Below are 22,076 nucleotides of genomic sequence, written 5' to 3'. Positions count from 1 at the left end.
AGCAGGAAGCAGTCAGAGAGAAAGCAACGTCCACAACCCCATAGAGGAGAAAGGGGGGAATGAAGGGCCCCCACCCATAAGATGGTGAACTCACCCCCCCTAATCCCAGCACCTAGCCAATAGCCACCAGCCCCGTAGAAGTGACACCTCAATCAGCTCATGCCCCTTCCTATATAACCCAACACCTTTCCCTAATAAAGCGGAATTCTCCGGTGAATTGCTGCTGTGTGTTGCTCCTTTCCTTTCAGTCTCTGAGAAAGAGTAACAAATTGGAGGAATGATCGGATTGAATAATCCACTGATGGTCCAAGATGAGTTGGCTTGTACCAAGAACGCTTACCTTGAGTGTTGGGCTCACTGTGCTAAAGCATTTCTAAGACTAAACCAAAAAAAGGACAAGGAGAGACGGAATTAGAATATCCATTTGCTTCAACTCATATCCACACAACAGTCTCAGAATAAAGCACTGATACTACCTCTACTAATGATCACTGAAAAGTTTAAGATTTTTTAATTGAATATTCTTTACTCATTCTGGCTCCGGCTCTCTTCCTCCCTTTGTTATGTTAAATATTCATATATTCATTTTTGGATCACATAGCCATTAAATACTCTCTGAACCTCATTTAGACTGATTTTCTAAGTAACTATATATTTTTTAATTGAAGTATAGTTGATATACAGTATTGTATTTATTTCAGTGTACCACCGCATAGTGATTTAATAAATATTACAAAATGACACATGTAGTTACCATCTGCCATCATAGGAGACCTTGCAATCTTACTATCTTCCCTGTGAAATACTAAGCAGCCATATGTTTACTGCTCGCCACCAGTCTCACATCAGTGTCTCTTTGATCATTTTGGTCTGAAGCTTTTTCTCTATTTTCAGAGGTGGCAACATATTTCTGAAAGGGGCTAGAAAGTAAACATCTAGGCTTTCAGGGCCAAAAATGATCCTGTCATGTATTGTGTTTGTGTATGTGTGTGTTTAGCTCTTTAAAACCATTCTTAGGCTTGAGGACCGGACAAAAATATCTTGGCAGCATTTTGCCAACCCTGCTCTAGTAATTTCCTCAAGAAGGGCTCATGGAGCCAATGTTCTAGTTTTGCTTGGATATAAAATCCTTGGCTCACATATAGATGAGCCAACTATATAAAGTTCGACTTGGATGTTTTGAATGTGTACCTCATTTTCTTCTGGCATATCTGCTGTTGTAGTATGATGATAATCTAGTTTTATTTTCCTTGTAAGTTACTTGTGTTTTGCCTAGATGCCCAAGGGATTTTTTTTCGTTTTCCTTACAGTCCAGTTGGTGTTGGTCATTCTGGGCTGATAATCTCAGGTATGTGATGTGCTTTTCTAACATGTAGTTACAAATATTTTGTGTGTTTTTTTTGAAGTTTTTTCTTTTTTTTTTAATAACAAAGATATGGCTGACCTTTATGTATTGATGATGTTTGAATGTGTCCATGATACTTTTTTTTAAATCTCATAACTCTTCTTTTAAACCATTCTTTTTTTTTTTTCAGCTTTATTGAGGTATAATTAACGAATGAGAGTTTTGTAGATTTAAGTTGGACCACATGATGCTTTGATAAATATATACATTGTGCAATTATTTCCTCATTCAAGCTAATAATATGTCATTTCACTTAAGTTAGTGAGTGAGTGAATGTGTGTGTGTGTGTGTATAAGATCTACTCTTAGAAGATTTCAGGTAAATCAATATAGTAGTATAATGATTATAGTCACGATGCTGTGTATTCGATCGCCAGAACTTAATTCATCACGCTTTGTACTCTTAAAACTTTTCTTGATTTATAGATTTAATACATGTTTAGTTTCCTTCCATTGGTTTTCCTACAACAAAAACTGGTCTTTATATGTTGGATCATTTCAACCTTTTTTGCTTAAAATGAACACAGATTTGCCATGCACTCTCGAATGCTTTATCTCGTTCTTTAAAATTACTAATTCTTTCTGTTGCCGCCTCTATGAATTTTCTAATTCTGATTTAGATTATCATATCATTTTCTTAATGACGTTTAGCTGATTTTTCAGTAGGATACAGGTTTAATTTGCTTTCTAAGCATGTTTTTCTGGCATGCTTTTGTTGAACTGATGCAGTTTTGTTCCCTATTCTCTTTTTGTGAAGGTTTTTCTAAGTTCAGAAGAAGTGTGGACCAGGATAGTTTTTCTGGCTTCACATAACTCCTCAACCCTTGGATTCCTGTCAGGCACCATAATTCTCTTTTTTACATTCATTTCACATAGTACTTGCTTTTTAACACAGTGACCACCCCAAAACTCAGCTTGATAAAAACGATTTCATCAAAAGGGTACAGAGCAATTCTGTTCGAAGTGAACTACATTGAACTAGTAGTTTGCCTGGAGCCTTATGGATGTCAAATATTGCTGTTTGTTTCAAACTTTAAATGCTCCATGCTGCCCCTGTGAGTTTGCTGTGATCCCCTGTGACACTTCCATCTTTAGTTTGGGTGGTGCTGGTGCTACAGATCTGGAGACCACACTGGAGAAACCAGTGGGACCTTTAACTACCTTATTTTTTTTTAATAAACTCGAAGTACAGAAGAAATATTTTCAAAGTTGTACTACTAGCCATGAAGAAAATTTCTTCCTTTGGATTCATGTACTCATATAGGCAAGCAGATTGATTAAAAAGAATTTAATGTATTCAAACGGTTTGGAAACAAGTGTGTGCATGCATTTGTGCATGTAGGTGAGAAAGAACAGGCTTGCTTGCGCATGCGCGTATACTGAAATGTATGTTGGGAAAACTTGTATGTTTTTTTGCCTTAGTCTAGGTAGTTTTCTTACGGGAGGATGGAAGGAATAACTACTTCGAGTTGATGAAAAGGAATAATAGAGCATGCTTGCATGCTTATTGACCTTGATGTTTAAAGACATTTGGTGATAAATATTTTAATTTGCTTGTGTGACCTGCACAGTGAATTTGATTGCTAGTTTGAGATGCAGCCAATCAGCCTGTCAAATACTGTACTTTATGAAGGAAACTGCAGTTTTCAAGAGAAGGCAAGGATACGGATGTGGTAGGGAAATCCCCTTCCTTCATAACAGAATCTTGGATGTTCTTTTAAGTAAAACTTGCCGCTAATTTAGACTGCAGTGAAGAGAAAACATGGTTGGCCTCTAAAAGAGCAATCACTGCTTACATGGAACTGACAGGTACAGATTCTCTCACTCTAATTGATTGAAGATTGTCCTCTGTTCTCCTTAGTGGATTATAATCTATTAGGATAAAAGGAAAAACAGCAGAAAATGCACTGAATACAGTGTGCACCTCTCCTCATGGTTTCTCCTTCCAGGATCCCAGGAAATGTGGGCAATGGTCTCTTACCTCTTCTATCCCCAGCCCCTTTCTGGATTTTAAAAAATCTGGCAATTGATTCTAGATTATAGAGTATATTGCTCAGTGATGTTCTACAGAAACCTGAGCCCTGATTTACAGTTAATATCTAAGGGAAACTGGATATGGATTTAATACAGCTGTTTATTTCAATACCAGGATCTGTATAGATGACATGGCTAGAGCAGCAGCCTGCTATAACCTAATCTGTTCTCCAGGATTAACATGGGCTTTCTGTCATCTGACTCTTTACAAACTGGTTTTCAAGTTATTAAAATATTTAGAGAAAGAAACGTAGACTTTGTTTAACCATGATTTCACAAGAATGGGTTTATCAATTCTAAGGGTAAATCCTAGGGTAGAAGAGGCCATTAAGATCAAGGTATTTCCCCCCCTTAAAAGAACTAAATGTTAGTTAATCAGAGACCAATTTTAACAGTAATATTTTAATTATTTGTCCTAGTAGAAAGCTGGAACTTGGAAACTTCCTTTAGTCAACCTCTATGGAAATGGCTTTACATGTGAACATGGCAACATTGCCCTAAATTGAGCTCTTGCCTTCTATGGACAATAAATAATGCATCTCCTCATTGTGCTGGGTGAAAACGAAAGAGGCCGGAGAACGACCTGAATGTGTAACTGTGCTGTTCTTTCCTGTAGCGTGCTCCATGGGAAACGGTACAAGCAGACTCTATAGTGTTCTCGCCAAGACCCTGAACAGCAGCACTACCTCCCAGCACCCAGAGTATCTGGTATCACCTGACCCAGAACATCTGGAGCCCATTGATCCTAAAGAGCTCCTGGAGGAATGCAGAGCTGTTCTACACACTCGACCTCCCCGCTTCCAGAGGGATTTTGTGGACCTGAGGACAGAATGTCCCAGTAGCCATCCACCTATCAGGGTCATGCAGTGGAACATCCTCGCCCAAGGTATGCCTGGTGCTCTTGCGCTTCAGCAGCCAAGTTTGCTGGACTGCCTCTCTGCTTCTGCACATCCCTGGTGCACTGATGTCTTACATGGAGGGAAGAGACGTGGGCAGGTGGAGTGTAGGAATGTGGGGTGAGTAGAGCAGCATGAGAAGCTCCCAGAAGGGGAGGTTAAGAAAGGGAGTTATCTGGTTTTCACTAATAAATCCAGCAACTCATGATTTACACCTTACCTTTCATGCTGGTAGGCTATTCAAGGACAATCAAAGTCTGTCTGCTTTACAGCACAGCCAAATTCAAAAGGACCCTGTCTTTCATCAGTCTCAAATTTTTGTTGCCTCCAGCTTTCAGTCCACAGCACTAGGACAGCATCTGCAAGGGAAAAACTGAGTCTACTGAGTGGGGTGACCTAGAGCTTCCTTCAGGGAGTGGGTGCTGGGGAGTCTGGGTATTCTTTGGGTCAGATTCTCATCCATGACACATCTATGTATGTAACTGAGGCCAAAGAAATGCTGCTTCATGTCTCTGCTCATATATTACCTTGTTATGGTAGAAAGGACTCCTTTTCTGGATCTGCTGAATTAAAAAACAAATGTGGTCAACTTTCTGTAGTATTGCCTCCTGTGGAATAGTTGAAATTTTAAGAAAAAGCAACAAGGGAATTTTTTTTTCCCTAGAAAAGAAGAGTATAGTCCCTGACTTGCCAATCTTTGATTCATTTTTACCCCCAGATGTTCATCCATAAGCGGGAAAGGCCACCCATTTACAGTCGATCCCACTCATTGTGAGTGGTGCTTTTATCAATTCATGTGGTTTATTATAGTCAGTGTTAAAGTAGTACATAGAATTAAATATATTTATTGTGTCTAACATAGTTTAAATCCCAGGGACTGAAAACAAACAACGTTTAAAGCTAAAACTTAAGATCTTATGTCCTAAAATATAGTTATGTGGGATAGTTTTAATATGAAAAAAAATCAGTGGCTTGCCCCATCCGGGTGGTAAGAGATTATTGAGCTTGGTAGGTCAGTGCCGTTTAGATGAAGAGGAAGCATGCGAAGCTCCTGAAGCCAAGGAAGTGTTCTGAGGGTCCGGACTAGTGTCAACCTAAGGAGATCCCCAGGTACTTAGAAGTCATGGTTCTGTAGTAGTGGCTCTCCAATGACTGGCTTTTTTATTTCAGCTCTTGGAGAAGGCAAAGACGACTTTGTACAGTGCCCTGTTGAAGCACTCAAGTGGGAAGAAAGGAAATGTCTCATCCTGGAAGAAATCCTAGCCTACCAGCCTGATATATTGTGCCTCCAAGAGGTGGACCACTATTTTGACACCTTCCAACCACTTCTCAGCAGACTGAGTTATCAAGGCACATTTTTCCCCAAACCCTGGTCACCTTGTCTAGATGTAGAGCACAACAATGGACCAGATGGCTGTGCTTTGTTTTTTCTCCAGAACCGATTCAAGCTGGTCAATAGTGCCAATATTAGGCTGACAGCCATGACATTGAAAACCAATCAGGTGGCCATTGCACAGACCCTAGAGTGCAAGGATTCCGGTCGGCAGTTCTGCATCGCCGTCACCCACTTAAAAGCACGTACTGGCTGGGAGCGATTTCGATCTGCTCAAGGTTGTGACCTTCTCCAGAACTTGCAGAACATCACCCATGGAGCTGAGATTCCCCTTATTGTTTGTGGGGACTTTAATGCAGAGCCAACAGAGGAGGTCTACAAACACTTTGCTTCCTCCAGCCTCAACTTGAACAGCGCCTACAAGCTTCTGAGTGCTGACGGGCAGTCAGAACCTCCATATACCACCTGGAAGATCCGGACCTCAGGGGAGAGCCGGCACACCCTGGATTATATCTGGTATTCTAAACATGCTCTAAGTGTGAGGTCAGCACTTGACTTACTCACTGAAGAACAGATTGGACCCAACCGGCTACCATCCTTCAATTATCCTTCAGACCATCTGTCTCTAGTGTGTGACTTCAGCTTTAATGAGGACCCTGATGGACTTCTATAAAAACTTTCTGCATCATTTTAATCACAAGAGTCTTAACCAGGGATATTTCAGGAACCTGAAATAGGATAAGTTGCCTGAGGAAGGATTTCCAGTTTATCTCGCTTCATTTTCCATGTTAGCATGTCCTTGGGAAGGAATGCCATTAGCTCACAAACTTCCCGTTAAAACCTACAGCAGAAAAGGTGTTTGCACTCCAGTTTTGGCTTGTATGTTTTCTTTCCCTTAGCATTATATTTTGATCATTTGAGGGCATTAAATTAGGCTTTTTTGAAGCTTTTTCAGTGTGAGGATGCTATAGGAAAATAGACTTGCCTGAGTCCTTCATAATTAATAAGTATACAGAAGCAATTTCTCTAGGCAGTATTTCAAGTTATTTATTTGTGGATTTTTAAATGTCAGCAAGGTATGCATGGTGATATTTATTTTTTTTATCTTCACATATAATTAAGTAAATGAAAGAATTATGAACATTTTAAAACCGTGCAAAACATAAGTTAAGAGTAATTTATAGTAAGAAGCTTGAAGATGTTTTTATTTGGAGTCTAGCAAAGTATAGGTGTACCAAGGAACTATTTAGCCTGGATGGGTTTGTTTTTTGTTATTTAAGTGGGAATACCAGCTCTTGATACATTCTTCATAAATAATCCTTCCTGTGCCTCCATGTTCCCCATTATTGTTTCTTTAAGAGATTTCAGGGTCCATCAGTCTTCATTTAATCACTATTGTGCATTTACAGCTTCCCATTGGAATGTTACTGGTGTACATGTGTGGTAACTCAGTGTCATTATTATTTGTCTTGGACTGTGCTTTTCACAATAGGTTATTTAGTTGCTGTTATGTAGCTAAGAAACTCAGTGGGACCTTTTCAGAGATGGGAAACTAGAAAACCTGTTAATGAGTCTGTCACTGAAATTTCCTAAGCTAGAAAGTGACTGGTTCAGAACATCTAGAAAGAAGAATGTAAAAAGTTAGCTTACTTGGAATTCTCTTCCATCAGAAATAAAAGTGGTAAAGATAACATGTGAAGCCCCTCCCAAAGAAAATCCCAACAAATAACCTGTTGGTAATAAATTGATAAATGTTTTAATCTATGAGTTGTAAATATTTGAGATTAATAAATGGTCTTTTAAACCTAGTGCTTTTCATATCTTGTCTTTTCAGTCCAAAAAGTATCTGGGAGTAGAACTGATCTTTTAATATTGTTAATGCGGTGACCTGCGCTATACATTTACACACAGACATTCATTTTTACAGTGGACAGAGGTGGGTCTGTACTTGCCTGGAAGGCATCTCTGCTCTGCTTGTGGTAACTCTGAGCGCCAAGGTTGGAGTTCCCCAGAATGGTTCACCCCGTACTGTGCAGTATAACTGCTTTTGAAACAAGGGAGGCTTTCAGTACATTTTATACACAGTATCTTGGGGCTACCTAGAAGGAACAGTAAGCAGGAAGAACATCTGTGCCTGCTGTCCTTTTGTTCAAATCTTAACATGGTAATGGTAATCATGTCACTGAAAAACAATACTGATTACAATATTTATTAGAACGGGCATGAAATATTGTTTACCTACCCCCAAATAACCCAACCTGAAGATAATTGATCACAACAAGCTTAAGCAAGCAAATCTAGATGAGAATGAAAGGCAAAATAATGTTTGAATTTCAAAGGTTGTCCACCAGTATATGAACTGACAAGCCTATGGCTTGAGGTGAGGTTAGGAGTGGGTAGCAATGCCAGTGAGCAAAAAAAAAGGCTTCTGGAAATAGCAATGTGTGACTGAAATGCGTCTTTAAGTGAAGATGGAGGAAAATCCACTGTGGAACTCTCCTTATGAATTATCCTTCCAACTTAAGGCATGAGGCTAAACACTTGCTGCAGTGTGCTTTTGTCATTTAGTGTGTTTGTATTTGTCTTCATTTAAATTGTCAGTATGTGGGCATTCCACGTAAACAGTAAGAATTTTTTAATAGTTTATAAAACTTGCTGGCTTGCATATTTTATTTTTACTTGCCCATTAAATCTTTCTATGTGAAACACTTTTGTCTTTGTCCTATCAGAGGAACCCAAAAGCATAATGGTAAATAACAAATCTGTATCCTAAATGTTTATGTAAAAGTTTCATTAGTGAGTTTCTCTTATTCCATCCCTATGTACCTTTTGGCTTTGCTTTTCCTTTTATGTCCCATAATATTTTGATGATGTTTATGAGTCTTGAGAGAAAGAAGATTGTGCCGATTTGAAGTCAGAGTGCCCATGGATTTGTTTCTCTCCCTTCATGCCATATTTCATTAGATTCCACTCTATAAGGTAGTCAGAATGAGTGCCTCATTTATTTCACTAAGACGGAGTGGTGTGTCCATAGGAGGAAACTAACATTTGAGTTCCTTACCTTTACTGCTAGGAACTTCACATCTGATTAAAGTGGGATAGCTAACAGCAGAGCCAGGCTTCAACCCCAGGTCTGTCTGGACTCCAGAGTGCTTGCTTCATCCCCACACCATATTCCCTTGGCCTTTTGTGAGTACAAATAGGGGAAAGCAATATTGTGAGGGAAAAAGAGGTTTGTTAAATGAAAAATGCTCAGACACTATTGTACACATGCAATATAGAAGCAAGATAGGCTGAAGAGTGGCTAAGAGAGTGAATTTCAATTATTCTGATACAGTACAGTCTTTTAAAAGTAGGACATCTGGTGCTGTTTGCATTCTTTGATGGTAGTGTTTTTAAAGGAGCAGTAAGGACAGCTACTGTAGTAGTTTCAGACTATAGGAAGAAATGCAAATATTCCATATTTGAACCACTTTTTAAAACATCCAAGATTTTATAATAACTGCAGGTAATGCTACATATAATTAAATAACGTAGCTTAGACTTGAGGAAAGATTTCCAAGATATAAATTGTAAAAAGATAAAATAAAAACACATGCTCATGATCATAACTGATTCCAATTTTAGAAGATGAAAGGCATCCGAAAAAAAAGGACAAACTCTTTTTTAAATGACAGGTATAAAAACATGGCACAGGCAGGCTTTATCCAGAGGGGATTGATACCAGAATAGCAGAGGCCTGCAACTTGGGCTTATAAAAACAAGAGAAGCAGGAAAAAAGCAAACTCTTGCAGAAGGCACAGGCTGTACGTGAAAAGCCCTGGCTGTGACCATTGTGACCCCACACAAGTGACTCCATCTCTCAGGCCCCCAGTTTTCTCATCCACAGAGTATAGCATCATACCTGCCCTATCAACCCCATAGATTTTTGAGGTATTTGTGAAATATAAAAATACATATGTAAGTCATTAACAATACTTAAAAGTTCAAAGCATGCACAGGAAGTACCCTGTTCTTGATACCTTAAGCTATTCATGGATTTCATAGCAATCCATTCTTAAGACTATTCTAAAGAGAATAATCCTTCAATTTGAAAGGGCAGAACTAATAGTCCTTAATAGAAAATTAGGCCCAAAATAGGTGAGGGGCTGATAGAATGGCAAAATTTTTTTCCTGATTACTCTCCAGGCAGACATAAAGTTGGGAGTGACTTAGTTCTTTAATTTTGTAAGAGGATGTCAATCTTACTTTGATTTGCAGAGACCTGCTTTTGAGTGGCAAAGTAGAAGACCTACGATTCCAAGCCCCCGTTCCCCAGATTTCTGTGGAAAGTACACTTCTCAGTAATACTCAACATGAGATGAGACATGCAGACACAGCCTTTCCTCTAGACAGAATGCTGGGAAAAGCTTTCTGCTTCTAAGCAGCTGGTGATGTTGGACTAAAGGAATCTCATTACTTGTCCACTTACTTGCTTTGGCTTCCAAGACCTTTAAAACCAAACCTTACAGCTGGATCTTAACAATTGCCATGTACCATTTTACAGCATGTATTCTGTAACATTTTTATCCACCATCTTTTTTTTAACCTGTTTTTTACTCACTTATTCTTACAATATGTAAACTATGTGAAATTCTTTTGGTAGTGCAACAGAGTATAAATTATCTTGCCACATTAAACAGATTCAGGCTTCTAGCTGTAGGCAATATGTGTACCAGGATGCTGAAATACAATTAGAGTCCAGTATAGTATGGAGAAATGCCAATCAAAAAAATGATTGGACATGGAATATATCTGATTCCACAGGTAGGTAAACCTGAAGAGAACTAAACAAAATTCTGCAACATTTAAAAAATCAGTCTGTGAAAACTAAGCAAGGATCATTACATGATAGGATAGGCTTATTCAGAAAGTAACCTTTCCTCCATTCCTTTTGAATGGGAGGGAATGAAGGTTTAGGCTAGAACTACTAGAAGCCAGAGTAGAAGCTGTTTCTCCCTCTGCCAATGCCTAGCTAAACTGAGACTGACAAGTCAAGTTTTTCTGAATCTTTTTCTGTATTTGTTGTACAGGAATAGACCAGAAAATCTCTAAGGTTTCTTAAAGCTTTGAAACTTTTTGGAACTGCTTCCATATTGTTTTATGAAGGTCTCAGAAAAACTAGTGTCAATTATATAGTCACATCTCATTTTGAACCAAATACAGCATTACCCAGCTTGATTCACAACAATTTATTAACCTCAAGTGGCTTAAGGCTATTTCTAAAACTACAATCTTCCTCAGCAGGTATTAAATGTTTCAAATTTTAGGTTCTGCACCAAGAAGCAATTCAAAAGTTTCTGAACAATGGCAGTATTGTTGGTATTTCTATATGGCTTTCCAATAGAATTTCTTTGAAGGGACAAGGCACATTAACATGGTGTACTGTTCAGAAGGCTCTAAAGACTCATCCTAATTAAAGAGAAGTCAGATGTGAGAAAAGACTTTAGAATCGGTAAACAGTATGGAGGTTTTTTAAATAAGAAGCCACTTGTAATAATATATTTCAAACTACATTTTTCCATTGAATGTTTTAGGCAAGCTTAGGTTAAGATACAGATCTCTTAAATGTAGAGCTTTCCTTGATTGTAACTAAATGGTAGAGGTTCCCAACTTGGCTGCACAAATGCAATCCCCTAGCGATGTTTTAAAAATACTGATGCCTGGCTCCCACTCCCCGTATGTTGTAATTTAATTGGAATGGTGTGACCTGAGCAACAGGATTTTAAATATCCCCAGGTAATTATAATGTGCAGCAAAGTTACCACTGTAATATCCTACAACTCAGAAACTGGAAAATTATGTAGTGCAGTGTTTCACCTTTTATGTCAGTGATAGTACCACTTCATTAAAGAAAGCCTTCTGAAATAGATAATTTTCTCAAATACACTGCAATGGGATAGGAGGAAACTTCTTGGGGAAGACAACTCTGTTAGTTTACAGCCTATTTATAGTTCACTTTTGTTTTTGATGTGGAGTATTTTACATTGAACAGTCATATTTTGTTCTTATTTTGGAAGTTGCAATATATTGTTGTTTTTCAGTCCTCTGAACCCCTGGCAGCATAGCTTGCTGAGTGGAGTATTTGAAAAGATAGTTATGGGTGCTTAAGTGTAGATACAAATCAAATCAGTCTCCCCAATGCACTTGAGTTTTTCAAAGGTTGGGAGGTGTGATGCAGAGGAGGCCGATCTGTTCACTTGCAAAGAGTGAACAGTATTTTCTCATTCTCATGAGGACTGGCATCATGGGCACTGAATTCTTGCAGGGATAATTGTGGAGGAGATTATACAAAGAGGCTGAAGTACAGATGAATCACAACCACAGAGGACTTGTTCTGTGAATGGTTTAAAATAAAGGAAAAGGTGGCTGTGATGGCTATGGAACAAAAAGTAGGATTTCTCTTGCTTCCCCAGAACAATGTGCTCTGTAGTGTCCTCAAAAAACAGGCCAGGAGATTTGAAAGAGTCATAGGATACTTTGTAAATAACTCCAATCCAAAATTTTGTGTTTGAGTAGAAGTTTATCTATTTCTAATTAAATATGGTATGTATATATGCAGTGACCAGAAATGCCCTCAGCAGTAAAGCACGCAAGGTGCCAGAAGCAAGCCACTGGTGGTGTACAAGATACCCCATCCTTTATGGGGAACTGCCCTTTTCCTATCACCATCAACAATCTCAGTGGCTTTTTCTTCAGCCTTATTCACCTGGTGCTTCCTGCAGCACTTGACTGTTGCCCACCGTCTAGAAATGTTACCTCATCTGTCCTGTTGTCTATGAGCGGTCCTTGATTTCCACTGCTGATTCCTTTCCTCCCCCACAACTCTTTATATACTTCCTATCTTTCAGTCTTTATACTTAGGAGTTTGCTCAGAGTAGACCACTCCCCATCCTGAACCTATTTCAGGAAACCATTTCAAGCTCTGTTGCCTCTAACTCAGTAAATAGAAGTGAACTCAACTTAGGTGAAGGAAGAGTGGTCCAGAAAGAAGCTATCAATGGAGTGGCTCAGTGAGGTCTGGGGACCTGGACTATTTGAGAAAATGAAGTATGTCTATGTCTGTAGCCCAGAGATGCCTAAATGAGGAGTGGTTAGAGATTAAGGCACCGCAGGTAGGCAGAGACTAATTAAAGGACTTTCAATGTTATGCTTTAGATTCTAGTTTTTAGCTAGAGATGCCTTTAAAGACTTTAATCTCAAGGAAGTAATCAAATTTGCATTTTAGAAAGCTCTCAGCTGGTAGGATGGAAAATGGATGAGGGGAAGGCTTGGTAAGACAAAGCAGTAAGGGTAGGGAGGAAGGGAAAGAAAGGCTATTCAGAAGGTACCATCAATAGGATTTGGTGGATGACTGGATGTAGGAACTAAGGTGTCTAGATGGCCCTCAGGTTTCTTCTGCCATTAGTAATGGGTTGCTGGTAATGTCATTTATTAAGCCAAGGGGAACAGATTTTAGAAGAGAGTTAACTGGACACATAGGAGGAAATAGCCAGTAGGCAATTAGATAAACCCATCTAAGACCCAAAAGTCTAGCCTAGAACAATCAATTAGGTAGTAAAAACCATAGGGATGGAAAAGATTATCTAACAAGTATGCTGAAGTGAAATAAAAATAGTACATTTAGTAGAGTGCTTATGGCTGCTCACCTCTGGTGCATGCCCACACTTCCTTCGAGTGTGTGCTTTGCTTTATTAAACTACTCTTTTCCTGTACCTGCTTGACCTGCTCATGACAAAAAAAAAGCTTGGATATATACCAGGCACTGGTTCTAAATCCTTAACACATTAACTCATTTAAATTCTCATATTTACTCCAGTCAGAAATTGTAACTACTAACATTACATGCAGAAGCTGAAGGAAAGCAAAGCAGACTGAGAGTGCTAGGCACCAAACAAACCAGAAGAGGGGTGTCCTGGAAAACCAGATTTAAGTAGGCTGAGGCACAAGATTACATGAAGAAATGAAGTGTCTGACTATTAGGTAACTGGAGACCTCAATGAGAACTATTTGCAGCCACAATTCAGCTACTGAAGAAAGAGAACAGTGGGCTGTTGACTGGGAACAAGGAGAATGAAGTTTGAAAGGAGAGGAGCTAAGAACAGGAGGACGGCACACTGCCTCCTTCCTGGGACAGGTGGTAAGGATGGATGCTGGCATTAGAAGACTCCTCTTACAGCAAGGGATCCAGAAATGGAGTCCACAACACATGACCTCCATATTCTCTGTTAAGAGGTACACTGTTCATCTGGTAAACATGGTGTTGAAGGCTGGAATTGTTGCTGGAAGATGACCTAAGGAATAAATGTAGACTGATGATTATTGTTCCAAAGCCTGGTGAAGCTGGAAAACGTAGTGGCATCAACTTTGTATGTGCTAGGTAAGAAAGATATGCTAGACCTGAAGGAGACCTGTTTTTAGCCAGTATAAAGCCAAATTGCAAGTTATAATGAATTTCAGTTTGGAAGGATTAGGATTAAGAGCTATACCCTGGATGATTACAGTAAGTAGAAACACTCTGATAAATACATACATTGAACAATGTATGTTTCCAGATCTAGACCTTTAGGTGTACAAAGAAAAATGTTGTCAGAGTAGTGTTCAGGTAAGCAAGGTGGCCTTTGCTTAGCCTAACTAGAACCAATTAATAACACAGTGCTGGGGAAAAGAATTATGCACTTTAAGTTTCTTGAGCTATCCTTTATAGCATGTGACTTCAATTCTTAGCAATATGCTACTAAAATCAACTGAGTGTCTGATATGCTGAGTACTTGGGGACGGGTGTAGGTATGGTATGAGCTGGTCTTTGCCTTACAAGAGTACAATGGGGAGACACACTAAGCAAATGAAACTGCAGTGCAAGACAATATAATTAAGTGCCAAAGCCACACAGTAGAGTTTGAAAGCTGGAACATTTGGGAAATGTTTTAAAAGGAGATAGACTTTGAGATGAACTTCCAAGTGAAATAAGAATCAAGTGAGGTTTTTTTGGAGGTTTTCTAAAAGTACCACCAAGTAAATTTATGGAAAAGACACAAGATTACAGAGTGTGTGTGCTATTATAAAAATCATTGTCAACCTAAGTAGTATCTGATCAATGCACAAAGGCCACAAAATATTAAGTTACAGTTTATTTAAATTTCTAAAAGATGTAAAAATAGACAACTTTTCTTTGTAGTAGAAAGATCATTAAGAGGTGGAGTAGTCACAGGATCTAGTTTGGTGTGAAATTAGGCAATTCATGTAATCCTTCTGGTACCTCCACTTCCTATTTGTAAAAGCGCTAGAGTATTACTTCTTCCTAACATCTCAAAAGGTCTGATTGAGAAATGACATCTGATATTCGATATAAGTTCTTTATAAGTATGGCCAACATTAGAATCATAAACTCACTTCAGGAACTAGATTATATTATAGTTCATGATAATAATTAGAAAGGAAGTGGCAACATGCAGATATTTGCAAATATTAATGTAATGGAACAAAACATAAGTAGAATTTCTCCATGCCATAGCTGGGAAGGAAAAACAGGACTTCTGTTACTTCTTAACTAAAACAATACCTCCATACTAGCTTTTGAATATTGTTATATAAATATCACCAGAGACCAAAACACAACATAAATTTCACTTCTATATTTCAGAAAACCTACTTGAATACACTTTGAAACAAGAGTACAACAAAATAGAATATACTTCAAATGTTGAATATACAAACTATTATAGTTCAAATCTGAACACTGGTACTTTCCCTCTTAAAACTTCAACTTAAAAAAAAAAAAAAGGAAGAAAACTCTAGGTATTAGAGCTACCTGACAAAAATTCATGCTGAGCCTGAACTTCGAAGTGACAGAACTGAAACTGATTATGTCTGCACAGATGCCAGAGCTAAGTGAATGACACAGGCATGTTACAGCAAAAGGCCAAAGCCAACTCTTAATTTGTCCACAATTAGGAAACCGACAGACTTAAACTACCATATAAAATGTTACATGTAAATTCTATAACAATACTGTGCTAGGTACAAGATTTTTAAAATTTTTCTTTTAATAAAAAAGCTTTACACAAACAAGCCATTAGCTCATTTCAATAAAGAAAACCGAAAATTAGTCTAAGGCCTTTGTTTTAAATCAGCTTAAGCTATATGATATAAAAAAAAAAATCACACTAGATCTTTTTTGCTATCCTCTTTCTGAAGCTTTTGGATCCATTCTTCAATTCACATTCTAAAAAACCTATATTAGCAGAGTCTTCACATAGCACCAGTTAAGTGAGTTCTGTGTGAACACAGTCATAATTGCTGGTATGCATATAAAATGCATCAAAAATTGCTATATGTAACAATAAGATCACCCATCCCAACCCCTCCCCACTGAAAACTACATAACCTCTTACAAGACTGTTAGTGTTCCAAATCTTAGTGTAACTTGATACTGTAGTGAGGTGTTTGGTCCCTTTCAATCCTTTTTCTTGTAGACAGGTTCAGTTGTTTCCTACTGTAAGAGGCAGTTTTCTGTCAGCATCTCAGTATGTAGTTCATTTCCCACTGAAACATGGGATAGGTAATTTATTTCCAGTAAGTTTGATTGTTTTCTTATATATGCATTAAAATGTTAAAGTCTTCTTTTGACTTTTCTAGATGACATCCCTTGCAAGTATTTATGTTAGTACTAACAGTCTCAAGTTCATGGCAGAGCTGCTATTTCATTTTTCGCACGTCACCAGTCCTTCCGTTTTCATTGTCACAGGAAGGGCAATAGCTGAAGGTGCACTGACAACCACTACGTGGGTCACTGTCTTATTTCCATCTGCCGGTTTTTCTTCTTGTACCAGCTGCAAGGTTTTCACATCATGTTCCTGCTTTTTTGTCACTGCTTCTGATTTACCCTCTGGCCCTTTTATGACAGCACTGATAACTCGGGAAGGAGTCTGGCCAGATGCCTGCTGAGTAGGCACTGATAGTCTCATGACAGGTGTACCATGGGCTATTGACACAGGAGTAAGTGCTCTCACAGCCAGTGGGGTTCCAACAATGTTAATGCTTCCTGAGCCTGTCAGGTTTGACTTGGTCTGCAGTTGACACTGTGCAAGTTGTGTAGCTGGGATGGTAATAATTTTGGCAGGCTGCATGGTGATTTTGTCTCCATTTTCAGTAGAAGCTGGCACCACAGTAGGGATTGTCTGAATAACTACCTTGGGAGAAGTTGCTGTTGTTGGACTAGTGCTGGTTATTAACGGTGCACCTGCATTAACTGACTGCACTGCCACAGTTGAAATTTTCTGACCCAATGATGTCATTACAACAGGTACTTGCATTGCCACACGAACTGTCCTAGTAGATTAAAGAAAGAAGTTGTTTATATTTAATGCTAAATTAGAATGTGAAATACCATGCAATTAGTATGTTTAAAAAACTAAAGCCCACAGTAACTTTCACCTCTAAAACCATAAAAATTCACATTAGTTAAGATATCTACTTTACCTCCAAAATATATTTAAAAGATCAAGCACTTTTCAAAGTTCTGACAACACTGGGTTCTTAGAATGCTAATATTTATAAAAAAGATATATTATTTTTGCCAAGGACCTTTCTAAAAAGTGTTATTCATTACAACTAAATGGTGTCCTCTACTTGCCTGGGAGTTGCTGTTGCTGATACAGATGTGGTAGTAGCAGGAGACCTGGATGAAGCATCATGACCAGGGGAAGTGACATTCACGACTCCAGCTACACCCTTCCCTGCCCTGGAGCAGTTGAGAGGAGAGGAGTTTTTCCCACTACGAACAGAGGTTGCTGCTTTCAGGAGATTTTCTGCAGACAGTGACACTCGTTCTAATGATCTTTCATCAGTAGCTGCTGCTAAATCTTCATTACAGGTTTCACTTTTGTCATCATCTATCACCACTATATTTTTGGGCATATCCTTGAACTGATATACAAGCCTCTGTCCTTCAACTTTTGCAAGAATACCCCTTTGGTAATAATATCTGTAAGGGAAAAAGTACTGAATGAATCAAGTGTTTTATATCCCTGCCACCTCCCAAAAAGTAAAAAATACCATGTAGAATAGATGCTAACAGAAACATTCTCTTATTCCTGTAAGAGATAAGGAGTTCTTACTACTCGGATTGTTTAAAAGGCTAAGATTTTGGAGTAAGAATGAAGTTGGAACCAGGTGCCACTGTAACCTTGGGATCCACAAGGTAGCTAAAAGTTCATTTTCTTTCTCAAAGGAAGCAATTTAACCTAAGAGCAGAACATGTTACTGTATTTTAAGGACATTAGAAAAATTCAACTGATGTACACTGTTTAACAAGCTGACATGTGGGAAAATTACCTAAACTGTGCTTAGAAGAGATAAATCTGGGATATATGAAGACTGTCTCATAAATTGTCCGTCTACAAACACTCCTAATTAGAAGAGGCTATGTATATCACAGTTTTCTGAATTTTTCAGACTGACAAAACTAGAGAGAAATTTTCATGATCGACATAATCCATCATAACACATTCACAGGAACTGAAAAGCAGATTAACAATTTGGAAACTATTTCATCATTTGTATTTAATTTTCTTAAAGGTATACAACTTAACTTTCTATTAAGGAATAGTCCTAAGGGCAAAAGCATAATTTCTGCAAAAATGGATTTCCCAATGATGTTGAAATGTTAGACATACAGAACAAATTCCCCTCATCCCATTTACCTCCAAATCCAAAAAGCTCTTCTAGACTATCCCCCCAAATAAAGTTATATAAATAAGAGATTTTTAGAGCTTCTCTTTAAACTAATAAGCAATATAAAAGATGTGTAAGTTTTGTATAAAAACTCATTCCTTCATGTTCCTACCTCAGAGCTCGCCCCATAGTCTCATAGTTCATGTCTGGCTTGTTCTTATGCTTTCCCCAAAGCTTAGAGACAGCCTTTGAATCCACAAGCTTGAATATGCCTTTTTCTCTCTGAGTCCACTTAATATACCGGGGACAAGTATTTTTATCTTGAAGTAGATCTAAAAGAAACTCCCACAAATAGGTTGTGTTTCCTTTGAAAACAATGATAGACATTGGTTAAAAATTCATTTACATAATTATATAATTAAAAACAAATATTTAATTATGCTGGATAAAAATTCATTTACTCTGTTGAAACAAACATACTGAGTCTGTCATTAAGTACTTGACTGTATCACCAATCACTTGTATAATGTCAAATTGTGTTGTAAACAACAAATTATGTCATTATAACATAAAAATCCTGAATATACTTGTGTTTTTTCAAAAATAATATCCTATGTATGTTTCTAGTTATGAAACTAAAAAAACAAAGGTCCTGAATTTTGAACTATTATCTATCAACTGATCTGAGATGTTGAGTTCAGTAAAGGCAAAGGCATAATGCACAGCAGAGTGAACGTGAATTACACAGAATCAAATTTATCTGCACAGATTTAAATTCAATAAAATTTATTTGCTCCTATATGTTTATTATACTGGAAGCCAGAATTCATCACAAGGCACTGATTAATTTATTGAAAAGGCAAGCAATTGGCAATGAAATTTCCAAAACTTTTTTTAGGTATCAGTCCTAGTGTCTTTTTGTAATTAACACATTTTTCTTTGGTTAATTCTATAGGCAGGAACCCTCATGTACATGTCTTACAAAGTACAAACTACCCATGACTGTTTCAACATCTGTTATCATTATCCTCTGGACTACTAATCAATTTAAATTTGACAGCAATGAAAGTTACTGATTCTGAAAACAAGTTTTTAAGAACTGCTCATCTTTACTGAGCATACCCAAGACACTAAAGATAAAATGTTGAAGGATTTCATTATATATGTAACAACTCAATTTTTAAAGACATCTGTGCTTTAGTCTTAAAATATGAATGAGTTCCTTAAATAGAAACACTAATTCCTTGACTACAAGTAGTGATCAAGTGTTAACTATATGTAACATTTAATCATACTACTAGCAAAATTTTAAAATGAGGAACTACTAAAATACTTCTCAGAGTAAAACACTCATCACATACTATGCTTAAGTACAATAGAAGATAGAGAAGCATTTAAAATTTGGCCTCTACCTCAAGGAATTTACAATTTAGCTGAGAAGAAAAAAAGTAGTGACAAACAATACAATAAATAAATAGTTTAAAACAGTGTAAAATATAGCATGAAACAATGCACAATTATATTCCAAATGAATGACAGAAAATGATGTCTGGGATGTCAGAGGTGAAAATAGAGCAGGGTGGTAAGACATCGTGGAGTCCTGGAAGATAATAAAGATTTGCATAGAAGGGAAAGAGGGATTCTGCGTATGTAAGGTAAGATATTTAATCCCAAAAGAAAGGAAGCATCACTTTTTTTTTTTCCATTCAAAAAAGCAGGGGAGAGTAGTGGGCAGAATTAACTAGACTCATCAATATTTCTCAGGTTATCTTTAAATACTCTCCACCCCAGTTCCCATGTCCAGGTTAAAAATTTCTAATTCTCTATCTGGTTTTAAGGAAAATAGAATTCAGAGAGAGGGGCTTTTCAAGCTGCTGGTTTTTTTTAATTCCTTTTGTAAGCCTCTAGGAGAAGAGGTTCTGAAATTGATGAAAGAACAGAAAAGAATCCTGAGAAGATTAGAATCATGCCACCACTGAGTCACCAGGTCATCTCTAGGCTTTTACTCACTATCCCTTTACTCTTCTCAAATCCAGATCCAAGCCACAGGCTATGTGAAAAAAACCTCCAAAAATGGGAGGCTTCCAAACCAAGCTGATGCTCTTCCTCTAGCATTTCACTTTCATTCTGGATTTCTCTGAAAATTCAGTAAATTTATCAACTCATGGTTGACCCTAGTGTGCCTGTCTTGACCTAAAAAAAATTAACCTCCAGCTTCACAATGTTATATTTGTATCTCTGAAACCCTACTACATCAGCATCAAACTATGCAACACTTTCAACTACATCAAGATGTGTAACTGGGGCATTTTTACTTTATGACCAGGAGATTATCAGGCCATATGAGTGGACACAGTAAAAGTGAGCAGAGAACTTGACCTGGAAGAAATTTTTGTGTAACAAAGAGAATGCCTTGTCCACACTTTGTGGAATTAACTACACTCATCAATATTTCTCAGGTTATCTTTAAATATTCTCCACCCCAGTTCCCATGTCCAGGTTAAAAATTTATAATTCTCTATCTGGTTTTAAGGAAAATAGAATTCAGAAAGGCAACAACCTTGCCTCTATCAGACAAGGTAGTTCATTAAGCCCATGACAGACATTATTAATTTTGCAGAAGAGGAAATATTGGCTGGATTTTTAATCCAGGTGTGACTGAAGTAACTTTAATCTTCACATTTACAGCATGTTGCTCCAAGTTTATTATTTCCTCAAGACAGAGATTTTAACAAAAGGTTATTTTCATTGGTAAAAATAGGTCATGACAAAGTTTTTTTCCAGTGTTAAGCTTAAGGTCTTCTGAGTGCAAGAGATACCACTGAGATAGTAATTAACTGAAAAAAACTAACTGCAAAAAGACAGCTTAGCTTTCTCATATTTACTACTATTATATAAGTTTTCAATATAAATTAAAAGGCAAAACCCTAAGGTTAAGAAATGACCAAAGACACAGTGAAGTAAGAAAAGTATCCTACATCTGTCCCAAACTCAGTTATCAGTTCCTGAGTAAACAGGAGTTCAATATTAACTGGATTTTTTGTCTAAATTTCTTAGAGGCTTAATTTTTTCAACAAGAGACTTAATTTTTGCTTTCATTATTTAAAATTAAATATGAATCAGACCTATCAGATATGAATTAGATATGAAGGAACAAATTTGAATATATTCATCTGAAACATATCCAGCTGTTCAATATTGCTCTGAAAAAATTTATTCATGGGAGTGATACATTTTGGTCATCAGATTACCAGAACATACCTAAAACCAGTGTTAAAATATTATTTGAAATCAATTTAACCAACAAATTAAAAGTACAGAATGTGGGAGGCTTGTTACTATTTCTGTTTTTAATAAGAATATGCAACTTCTAAAGCAAAAACACAGTCAATTTTTGTTCTGACTCGACTAACCTGGCTGAAATTTGTTGACTGGGAAATTCACCTTGCCTTGAATTCTTGCATTGCTTCTATCAATTAAGAAATTATGTATCAGAAACACACCTTAGTCATAATCGTCTTTCAATTCTAACTGGCTCCAAGTGAAAGTAGGTGCTATTCTACATGCACATTCCCCCTACCACAGTGGTTCTTAAGAAGGGTGTGCATTAGGTTGTATTTAAGACCTTTTCCAAATATAAGTGTCTACCCCCTTGCACTCCCCACTGTGTATCTGTGGCTATAAAATCTCCGTGG

At 37.5% G+C, this 22,076-nt stretch overlaps 2 protein-coding genes across 16 annotated transcripts in view; one reads left to right on the top strand and one right to left on the bottom strand.

Annotated features, from left to right (window-relative positions):
- The window catches only part of NOCT (nocturnin), a 41,569-nt gene extending 34,094 nt beyond the window's left edge, over positions 1-7,475 (top strand). The window contains exons 2-4 of one of the 2 annotated variants that reach the window (XM_036998560.2): positions 1,311-1,348; positions 4,055-4,324; positions 5,505-7,475. In XM_036998560.2, coding sequence (XP_036854455.1) covers positions 4,063-4,324; positions 5,505-6,340 — 1,098 coding nt within the window. In that variant the 5' untranslated portion in view covers positions 1,311-1,348; positions 4,055-4,062 and the 3' untranslated portion in view covers positions 6,341-7,475. The remainder of the gene's footprint in view (positions 1-1,310; positions 1,349-4,054; positions 4,325-5,504) is intronic. The other variant, XM_036998561.2, reaches the window with a different exon arrangement.
- A 7,349-nt stretch (positions 7,476-14,824) lies between these two features.
- Positions 14,825-22,076, bottom strand: part of ELF2 (E74 like ETS transcription factor 2) — a 119,602-nt gene continuing 112,350 nt past the window's right edge. For all 14 annotated transcript variants that reach the window (XM_073237037.1, XM_036998558.2, XM_073237038.1 and 11 more), the window contains 3 exons: positions 18,554-18,746; positions 17,342-17,692; positions 14,825-17,037 (listed from right to left, as the gene is read on the bottom strand). In XM_073237037.1, coding sequence (XP_073093138.1) covers positions 16,410-17,037; positions 17,342-17,692; positions 18,554-18,746 — 1,172 coding nt within the window. In that variant the 3' untranslated portion in view covers positions 14,825-16,409. The remainder of the gene's footprint in view (positions 17,038-17,341; positions 17,693-18,553; positions 18,747-22,076) is intronic.

The sequence above is a fragment of the Manis javanica genome, chromosome 5, assembly GCF_040802235.1.
Source record: "Manis javanica isolate MJ-LG chromosome 5, MJ_LKY, whole genome shotgun sequence".
Taxonomy (NCBI): Eukaryota; Metazoa; Chordata; class Mammalia; order Pholidota; family Manidae; genus Manis; species Manis javanica.
The sequence above is the reverse complement of the archived record's forward strand: the minus strand, read 5'-3'. Positions and strand labels throughout refer to the sequence as shown.